Source organism: Manis javanica, chromosome 3, assembly GCF_040802235.1.
Source record: "Manis javanica isolate MJ-LG chromosome 3, MJ_LKY, whole genome shotgun sequence".
Classification (NCBI taxonomy): Eukaryota; Metazoa; Chordata; class Mammalia; order Pholidota; family Manidae; genus Manis; species Manis javanica.
In genome coordinates, this window is record NC_133158.1 from 63,030,446 (window position 1) to 63,041,277 (window position 10,832).

General features: G+C 38.3%; 1 protein-coding gene across 1 annotated transcript; it reads left to right on the forward strand.

Annotated features, from left to right (window-relative positions):
- The first annotated feature begins 237 nt into the window (after positions 1-237).
- On the forward strand, positions 238-4,547 carry LOC108386756 (putative ATP-dependent RNA helicase Pl10). Its single transcript, XM_073231606.1, has 2 exons — positions 238-2,442; positions 3,194-4,547. Exon 1 carries the CDS (start codon positions 293-295, stop codon positions 2,261-2,263), a length of 1,971 nt encoding a protein of 656 aa, XP_073087707.1. The 5' UTR covers positions 238-292; the 3' UTR covers positions 2,264-2,442; positions 3,194-4,547.
- Positions 4,548-10,832: the final 6,285 nt, after the last annotated feature.

Below are 10,832 nucleotides of genomic sequence, written 5' to 3' on the forward strand. Positions count from 1 at the left end.
GGAGAGGGTTTAAACCAGATTGTTTCTAAGCTCCATCTCTTCCACCTTGAAGTTCTATGAAACGTTTAAAATTCAAGATATCGATCCAAAAATCTTAGGCAGTATTTTCTTCACACAGGAAGCATGTTCTTGAGTAGAAAACGAGCCCGAGCCGGACCAGCAGCCGGGTGCTAACCGATGACGAGGCTGTGATTGGGTAGTGGAAAGTTTTGTGACGTATAAGAGCTGGAGGAGGGGCTAGAGGAGCGGAAAACGGCCGCTGCGTGCCTCCGTTGACCGGTGACTGGAGATAATGGCAGCTGGACGCCGGCAGGAAGACTCTTGGGAGTCTGCTGGTCTAGACCTGAAATCCTCTGATAATCAAAGTGGAGGAGGAAGTACAACAAGCAAAGGGCGTTATATACCTCCTCACTTAAGGAACAGAGAAGCATCTAAAGGATTATATGATAAAGACAGATCAGGGTGGAGTTGTAAAGATAAGGATGCGTACTACAGTTTCGGGTCTCGAGATTCAAGAGGAAAGCCCAGTTACTTCAATGATCGTGGAAGTGGATCAAGGGTAAGATTTGACGATCGTGGACGAAGTGGCTATGATGATACTGGCAGTTGTGACAGGACTGGCTTTAGCAAATTTGAACGCAGTGGGCACAGTCGTTGGTGTGACAGATCAGATGAAGATGATTGGTCAAAACCACTTCCACCAAGTGAAGGCTTGGAGCAGGAACTCTTTTCCAGGAGAGACACTGGGATTAACTTTGAGAAGTATGATGATATACCAGTAGAGGCAACTGGAAATAACTGTCCTCCACATATTGAAAGTTTCAACGATGTTGAGATGGGAGAGATTATCATGGGGAACATTGAACTTACTTGCTACACCCGTCCAACTCCAGTGCAAAAGCATGCCATTCCCATTATTAAAGAAAAAAGAGACTTGATGGCTTGTGCCCAAACAGGCTCTGGAAAAACAGCAGCATTTCTCTTGCCCATCTTAAGTCAGATTTATAGAGATGGTCCAGGCGAGGCTTTGAAGGCTGTGAAGGATAATGGAAAGTATGGACGCCGTAAACAATACCCAATTTCCTTGGTTTTAGCTCCTACAAGAGAATTGGCTGTACAGATCTATGAGGAAGCCAGAAAATTTTCATACCGGTCTAGAGTGCGTCCTTGTGTGGTTTATGGTGGTGCTGATATTGGTCAGCAGATTCGAGATATAGAACGTGGGTGTCACTTGTTAGTTGCCACTCCAGGGCGTCTAGTGGATATGATGGAAAGAGGAAAAATTGGATTAGAGTTCTGCAAATACTTAGTGTTGGATGAAGCTGATAGGATGCTGGATATGGGATTTGAACCTCAAATACGTCATATAGTTGAACAAGGCAGTATGCCACCAAAGGGTATTCGCCACACTATGATGTTCAGTGCTACATTTCCTGGACAGATACAGTTGCTTGCTCGTGATTTCTTGGATGATTATATCTTCCTGACGGTAGGCAGAGTTGGCTCTACCTCTGAAAACATCACACAGAAAGTAGTTTGGGTGGAAGAATCAGACAAACGGTCATTTTTGCTTGACCTCTTAAATGCAGCAGGGAAGGATTCACTGACTTTAGTGTTTGTGGAGACCAAAAAGGGTGCCGATTCTCTCCAGGATTTCTTACACTGTGAAGGATATGCTTGTACCAGTATTCATGGAGATCGATCACAGAGAGATAGAGAGGAGGCCCTTCACCAGTTCCGCTCAGGAAAAAGCCCAATTCTAGTGGCTACAGCTGTGGCAGCAAGAGGATTAGACATTTCAAATGTGAAACATGTCATCAATTTTGATTTGCCAAGTGATATTGATGAATATGTACATCGGATTGGTCGTACAGGACGTGTAGGAAACCTTGGCTTTGCCACCTCATTCTTTAATGAAAGAAATACAAATATCATGAAGGATTTGTTGGATCTTCTTGTTGAAGCTAAACAAGAAGTGCCATCTTGGTTGGAAAACATGGCTCATGAACACCACTATAAGGGTAGCAGTCGTGGACATTCTAAGAGTAGATTCAGTGGAGGATTTGGTGCCAGAGACTATCGACAAAGTAGTGGTTCCACCAGTTCTGGCTTTAGTAGTGGTCATGCAACCAGCAGCCGCAGTGGTGGAGGTGGTCACAGCAGCAGCAGAGGATTTGGTGGAGCTGGTTATGGAGGCTTCTACACGAGTGATGGATACGGAGGAAATTACAGCTCCCAGGGAGTCGACTGGTGGGGCAATTGAATCTGCTTTACAACAAAGTCATCCTTTTAAACAACTTCATATGGAAACCACATGTAACTTAGCCAGACTATATTGTATAACTTTAAGAACTGCAGTACATTACCAACGGTGATTGTCCTGAAAATTCAAGGGAGCTCAAAGACACAAGAAGAAAACAGTCGTCAACAGTCTATTAATAAGTTGATTTAAAGATTTAATTGATGTAGTTTGGATTAACCTCCCCTCCTGCTTATTCCCACCCCAAACTGCATTTATAATTTTGTGACTAAGGATCATTTGTTACTTGTGACTTTAACTTAAGACAACTTACTGTTTTGATGTCCTGATGCTCAAAATATCAATTGTTCCAATAAAGTTACAGAAGTTGGGCCAAAATCAAACCTTGGTACACAGGTGTAATGCAACTTAACAGGAATCATCAATTTGATATAAATATAAGGGGAAAAACTTGGGCAGTAGCTTGTGTTGAGACATTTTCATATTTGAAGACTGGGAAGAAGAACATCTTAATGCTGAATTAGTTCAAAATGTGGCAAATTGTACTAAGTGATTTGCTCACTCTATCCTGGTTTGGCATTTAGAACCTTTAGTCTAAGCCATTCCAGCTATGTTGAGGTGGCAAGTGCAAATGTATCCATATAATTTTCAAAGCATTCTTTAAAATTTTTACAAGTAAATACAACTCCTCTTTTAATGTTTAGGGCAAAGTTAGACAAATGTGGGCATAGTATTAGGAAAAGTTATGAGGTTTGATAACAAGTGCTTGGAGGGGATTTCATCTTAATTAGATGTTTTTGATGCTGGCCATACATGAAATTTAAATTGTAGATGACTGACCCATGGCAATTACCAGTCCTCACTATGGGTTAGAATTTAGTCTTTAATGCATGCTAGTGTTGATGTTTATTGGTCAAGAGGTTTATACAGCAGGCTTTACTGTGGATTCACATTAGTCTGTTAAAACTGTATTGAAATGTTAAAATGGCTTATAACTGTAGACTTCGTAAATTATAGTAATAAGAAACAAATCCTTGAGATCACAGAGGTTGGAAATATGTAATATACTGCACAAGGTGTCATTCCTCTATAGTGCAGTTGTATTCTCTCTTAGTTGCATAGGTTTCCAGTGTGTTTATAGCCTCTTTCCTAATTTGGCCAAAGATGATCGTCCATCCCTAAAAATGCCTCTGCCACTTTGAATTCTCTGCTAATTTTGTGGCTGGAATGCAGTAATCTTTACCAGTTAATGTTTATGATGGCATAATGCAAAAACATCATAAAGTGCAATAGATTTCAAGCATATTGTGCTTTGTAAAACTTTAGTATAGTCATTTGTTATGGTGCTATTACAGTTAGTATAGAGGTTTAGACTCCTGTACATTTTCCCCATAACTTTCTACAAAGTTCTTACTGTACATTCAGAGAATTTTATATATGTGTCTTCTGTGTATGTTCTAAAATTCCAATCTTATTTTGTCTCTTGGAGTTGGTTGAAGGCAGCTTGTTAACTATAGATTCTAAAATTTTATTTGAAACCACAGAGTGATAGTTGAAAACTATTTGCACACAATAGATTTTAGATACTTTCTGTTGCTAGTTTGTGTAATATTTAGTGAACATTTTGACACATTATTTTTGTAAGCCTAAATGTGTTCTTTGAAAGTTTAGAGAAACTTGACCAAAGGACAGTATGAAAAAACACTGGCACTTAAATGTTGAATGTCACTGTATATGAAACAATGTGTTTCAGGGTAGTATGAGCTTTTAATGCTTGACTCAGATTAATCAGACTCAGCATTGGCAGTGTAGCTAGCCAATGATTTCTTGACGATATTTAAGGAAAAAATGGGCAACTTGAAATGAATATATGCCAAGGTTTTGATATACTTGTCTTAAAATATTTATGAAACATTTGTGAACACTTGTGTGAAGTATCCACAATATCAAAAGGTTCTGTTACTTTTGTTAAGGTATATGTTTAGTTTGGTTTTTAGTGACTGGCGTATTTGCAATCCTTAAACATGGTTATCTTTGGTAGTCCCATAATGAGTGAATTTTCCAATGTTCTGTCCACCAGGAATATTTTCACTTTTAACAAATGTGAAACTTTTAGCAAACTAAAAACAAATATTCTTAATAAAACATTTAAACTTTCTAAATATGGAAACATTGAACTTCACATCACTGTAAGATTATTGATGCTAATTGTATTTGTTTTAGGTGCTAGCACTGCATGTGCTGGATTTATTCTGGTTTTATTAAAATGAAAAGTTGAACTAAGAAAAAAAAAGAAGCATGTTCTTCACATTAGCTACCATTCGCCATACATAATTATATTAGTTATTTATTGCTATATCAAAAATTGCCACAGCTGTAGCAGCTTAAAACAACACATACTCATTATCTTGCAGATTTTGTGGGTTAGAAGACTGGACGTGGGTTAGTTGGGTCCCCTGCTTTGCATCTTACAGGGCTTCAGTCACAGTGCCATATGGACTGTGCTCTTTTCCGGAGACATATCTTGGGGAAGAATTCGCATTCAAGCTTATTAAGGTTGTTAGCAGAGTTACTTTCCTTACAGTTGTATGATGGCCCCAGATTTTTGCTGACTGTTGGAGGCTGCCCTCAGATCTTTGGTATGTGGGCTTTCCCAGCATGACAATTACTTCATCAAGCCCACAAAGAGGGTCTCTAGTGTCAGTCTTCTAAAATGGGGTCTTATGTAATGTGATATAATGAAGCACAGCCACATCCATCTCCTTTGACATAATCTATCAGTTAGAAGCAAGTCACAGGTATTGCCCAAACTTAAGGAAAGAGGATTGCACAAAGGTATGAACCTGACAGGTGGGGATCACTGGGGTCACTTTTGGGTCTGTTTATCAGAATAATATTAATAATGGGTAATATTTATGAACCTTCACTTCATGTCAGCACTTTTTAGTCTTGATAAACATAGGTGGTACTGTTAATATAGTTATTTTGTCTCTGCAAAAACCAAATCTTGTAGGATCAGGAACTTGCCTAAAGTTATACTAAATGAGAATATTTTTCTTCTTTCCATGTTTGAGTGTCCAAAGCTTGACCTGTGGAAACTGCTTATATTCTCCTAGTTATTTCACATACAGATAGGGAAGCCATGACTGAGAAGCTAAGTATATTTTGATTATTATTTCATTGTCCAGATAGCTAAGCTCTCCTAGAAATATTAAATAGATAGGAAAGTAGCATATATCTTATTTAAGTAATCAAAAGTAATTTTTATACATACAGACATGAGGGGCAAGATGACATTGGGGAATAGGCAGGGGGATGTGTGCTGGTCTAAGTAGAAGTTTAAGTGACAAAATGTAGTGCCGTGGCAGCAGGGTGTAAGGAGAAAAAATGCAAACTTATGATACTGTGTTGGGGCTATTTAACCGTTACAGTGTGAACATTTGGGCTCTCTGCTTTTGACAACCCTGGGTACCATTTTAGACACGCCTTTTGAATGCCAGAGGATTCATTCTCCACTTTTTCTGTGGAACTCTGTTCCTGAGACCCAGTATAAAAGATAGTCATCAGCGTGAAACTATTGAAAAGCTACACTTGCTCTTCCTCTGAGATTTTTTTGGCCCAAGCTTTTCAGCTCCCCACATTCACGGGCAAAAAAGTACCTCCAACGCTAACATGATCGTAAGATAGTGTCTTTCACTCAGGAGCTAGCTGGGCACAAAGGGGAATCGAAAAGAGGAAGTAACAGGATTCCTTCTGTTCTCCCAAGGCAATATGTGACGCTGGAATCAGGTTCATTAATACCAATGAGAAATACTGGGTTTAGACTATTTTTCCATTCCTGTAGCTTTCTTTTTAAGAATCGAGAGATTTGTCTTTGTCGCATGGTGTGTCCTGGTGAATCAGATATATTGGATGGGCAAATGGCTTAATAGGTATTGCAATTTGTCACATCAGACATGGCTTATCATGCATTATTAATACTTAAATGTAAAATTAGTTAAACTGGGTCTGGCTTCTGTTCAGGACAGTTGTGTGTTAGCAAGTTTGACAGACCCCTCATGGGTTGGCTTAACCACTATCACCTTATTCTTCCCTTCCCATCAGGACATCCTTGTATGATAATTAAGCTGAGGAATTCTTTATTCAGCAGGCGGGTAAATAGCCATCCCCCTGGGAAGAGGAGGCTTCAGGCTTCAATATCATGGAGACCCAAGAGGTCATACAATGTAAAAAGATGCTCTTTTTTTTTGAAATCAAAAGGGAAGTCAGAAACATATGTATCTTGAAGGCATTTTTATGTGTAAACCCTAAAACGTGTATTATGGTACTATTGTTCCTTTGATAAATGTGTTGAATATACAGTTGTATTTTTAAATATGAATAATAGACCTTGTTACCTTCTTCAGAACGGGATGTAATTACAAAAGAAATAGCATGTTGGTGTCTACACAGGAGTAACAGTTTACTCTGAGGAGTGTGAGAGGATCAGGTTTTTCTGTCTACTTCAGGAAAGGGCCTCTGTCTTGTGTATCTATTATTAACACCCACTTTAATTTCTTAGGTGTTTTACAATCAAGGAAAGGGATTGTCTCAATAATGCAAACTCAATCTGAGGTAATAGTTGCTGCCTTCTATTTGTAAGTCTATTCTGATTGCACTTGCTTAGATCTATTATTCTAAGGAAACACCCATCCCTAGTGAGGAAGGGGCCCTGCGGTCAATTAGTCCACAGGTAATTCCACATGCCACCTCTCAAACTCCTGTCCCATTCCAAGCATGCCAGATGTACACTTTTTAAAAAAAAATTTATCATTAATCTACAATTACATGAAGAACATTATGTTTACTAGGCTCCTCCCTTCACCAAGTCCCCTCCACAAACCCCATTACAGTCACTGTCCATCAGCGTAGTAAGATGCTGTAGAATCACTACTTATCTTCTCTGTGTTGTACACTCTTCCCCATGCCCCCCTCCTGATACTATACATGCTAATCGTAATGCCCCCTTTCTTTTTCCCCAGCCTTATCCCTCCCTTCCCACCCATCCTCCCCAGTCCCTTTCCCTTTGGTAACTGTTAGTCCATTCTTGGGTTCTGTGATTCTGCTGCTGTTTTGTTCCTTCAGTTTTTCTTTGTTCTTATACTCCACATATGAGTGAAATCATTAGGTACCCTATAGTATGGGAGAATATATTCATAAATGACAGATCCGATAAAGGATTGACATCCAAAAGATCTCACACACCTCAACAAACATAGAGCAAATAATCCAATTAAAAAATGGGCAGAGAAACTGAACAGACAGTTCTCCAAAGAAGAAATTCAGATGTCCAACAGACACAAAAGATGCTCCACATTGCTAGTCATCAGGGAAATGCAAATTAAAACTACAATGAGATATCACCTCACACCAGTAAGGATTGCCACCATACAAAAGACAAACAACAACAAATGTTGACAAGGTTGTGGAGAATGGGGAACCCTCCTACACTGCTGGTGGGAATGTAAATTAGTTCAACCATTGTGGAAAGCAGTATGGAGGTTCCTCAAAAAGCTCAAAATAGAAATACCATCTGACCTGGGAATTCCACTTCTAGGAATTTACCCTAAGAATGCAGCAGCCCAGTTTGAAAAAGACAGATGCACCCCTATGTTTATCGCAGCACTATTTACAATAGCCAAGAAATGGAAGCAACACAAGTGTCCATCATTAGATGAATGGATAAAGAAGATGTGGTACGTATACACAATGGAATACTATTTAGCCATAAGAAGAAAACAAATCCTACCATTTGCAACAACATGGATGGAGCTAGAGGGTATTATGCTCAGTGAAATAAGGCAGACAGAGAAAGACAAGATGTACACTTTTAATATTTCCTGAAAACTGAACTGCTCATAGTTCAATTATAGTAATATTATAGTAATATAGTAGTATGGTATAGAAAGTACTGTCAGCAGAAACATCCATGTTTCCAAGTACTGTCTTTCCAAGCCTTCCATATATGCAGTCAGTCAATCCCTCTTTTATAACTCGAAGACCAACACACAATCAGCCTTGGTATGAAATTGTCATGGCTACAATACTCCTCCTGATTAATTACAGTAGTTTTCCAATGAGATTCTGTTCTCTATACAAAAGGATTCTTTTCAGTAAGAGATTTTTTTTAATTTAATAAGAAACCTACACAATTTTGTATTAAGTTCCCAAAGAAAAAAATCAAGTAAGCCTGGACCCATATTAGTTATTTCAATGGGATTATTTTAATATTTATATTTTAATGGGGGTATCTAATATTTACCACTTAGTCCCTGTACAGTGGTTGTTTCTCAATTCCAGAAGAATTGTCAAAGTTATAGTAGAATCACAGACTATTAGAAGAAGCTTTATGCTTCATTTCTTCTGAAGTTTCCTAATAAGTGGCCAGGAAGCAAAGGTTTTTGCCATAAATTTTGTATAATTATGTTCCAATATCTTTAGGTTATATGCAAACATACGGCCCAATATAAAAGATACACCTCAATCCTGAACACCCCCTGCTTCGTTTACCCAGTGGCTTGCCTACTGGTGTTATCTACTAAAGGCATTTGTGTTTGTCTCTGTATAGGTTCTCTGTTTGCCAAAGTGATTAAAAATACTAGGCTTGGAGTGAGTACAAACTCTTCTTTAAAGTAATTTCTGAAATCTAACAATACAGAGTGTCTCCTTGGCTCGGAGAGTATCTAGAATGACAATGTACTCTTCACTCTAGGATTTACTTGATATTTTTTGTGTGCATAATTCATTGCCATCCATTGCCAGTTTATACATAAGAAAACTTCATAAAATTGCATTTTATTAACATTACACCTGTAATCTTAATTTAAACAAGATCTTGAAGGTGATGCAAAATATTTGAATGAATCATTTTCTTTTGTTATTGAAAAACTTTTTTTTTTTTTTTTTTTTACTAATTATAAGTACTTAATTCTATCTAGGATTAGAAAAAAAAAAGTGAAGAATTCTATTTACCTGTAATCATCCCTGGATGTACTGGGTGGAATGGTTTGAGGGGCTCCTGAGATGCCTGACATCTGATTGGCTCGTGTGTTTGGACCTAGTTCCAGTAGGATGTGAAGCTTCTGGTACTTGAGATTCCTTGAAAGGACCAGACTTTTCAGAGTATGCCCAGGATTTGTTTTTCATCTGAGTTGCCCTCATTTTAAGAAACCCTAATCCCTTTTTGAAGCAGAAACTTTGAAGGATAATTTTTTGTGTCTGGTTCATGCTGAAAGCATTGCAAAGATTGGCAGAGAGAAAGACCGTGTAAAGGTGTAGAGAAGAACAGGCTGTTGATGAATTTCAGGAGGTATGAGCTTTGAATCCTACTCACGTGACATCTTCCAAAATGTAAGCTTGGAACTCCAGGGTTCTGCTGCCCATTACTCCACGTTTATCATCCAATACTGCTCTCTTTTCCTTCCCACAATAATAAATTATCTGAATGCAAAAATAAAAAAGTGCTCCTCAGTGCTAAGAAAAGTGAGATGGCAGGGAGACAATGAGGCGTTGGGAAAGACATTGGTTCCAGAAATTGGATTCCAGGCATGTAGTGCCAGGATGGAGAACTTTTATTTAATTTTCTAGAAAAATGTTCGGGTTATTTTACACCGAGATGTGAAATCTCATTTGCAGCTAAGCCCTGGAGGGAGTGAAAGGAACTAGGAGAGCTCATAAAGACAAGTATAATAGGATTAATAAGAAAAAGGCCAAAGACATAAGCCTTTATTGTAGGAACTCAGCGTTAAATTTTAGCATTGATGAAGGGTGAAATGTTGATACTTACCCAAACATTTCTACCTTCAGGGCACAACAACTGAAGGATGGTGACTTCATAGGTCACGTGCTGCTCTGGCAGGTTTTCTGCTCTTCGCCGAGCAGAGGGCCACTCTAATAGAACAAGACAAGAAAATTACTGTGTGGCAGCAATTTCTGAACCCTTATTCCTAGAAACAGTTCTTAGATTGTTATCTTATATGAGGAAAGCAACATTATTGCATAAAAAGCCATTGGATTAAGATTTGGAAAATCACTGGATAGTCAAGGACCCAAATGTTATTTAAATTATTTATGTATTTATGGCTTGAATAATAAAAAACCAGAGTTCTCCATCTAAAGAGTCAATTTATTATTTCTTGTCTTTTTGACACTAGCCATTCTGACTGGTGTGAGGTGCGGTCTCATTATGGTTTCAGTCCCATTCCCTGGATGGTTAGTGATGTTGGGCATCTTTTCATGTGCCTGTTGACCATTTGCATGTCTTCTATGGAAAAATGTCTGTTTAGGTCCTCTGTCCATTTGTTAGTGGGATGATAATTGGGTTTTGTTGTTGTTGTTGTTGAGTTGTTAGAGTTCTTTGTATATTTTGGATGTTAACCCTTTATAGAATGTATCATTTGTAATTATCTTCTCCCATTCAGCAGGTTGGCCTTTCATTTTGTTGATGGCTTCCTTCATGGTGCATAAGCATTTCGTAATGCATATAAAGGTTGAATAGCTGTGTTCTACACCTGAAAACAATATTGTTTGTCAA

Coding starts and splice junctions, on each gene's coding strand:
- LOC108386756 (XM_073231606.1), top strand. CDS start 293: ATGGCAGCTGGACGCCGGCAGGAAGACTCTTGGGAGTCTGCTGGTCTA.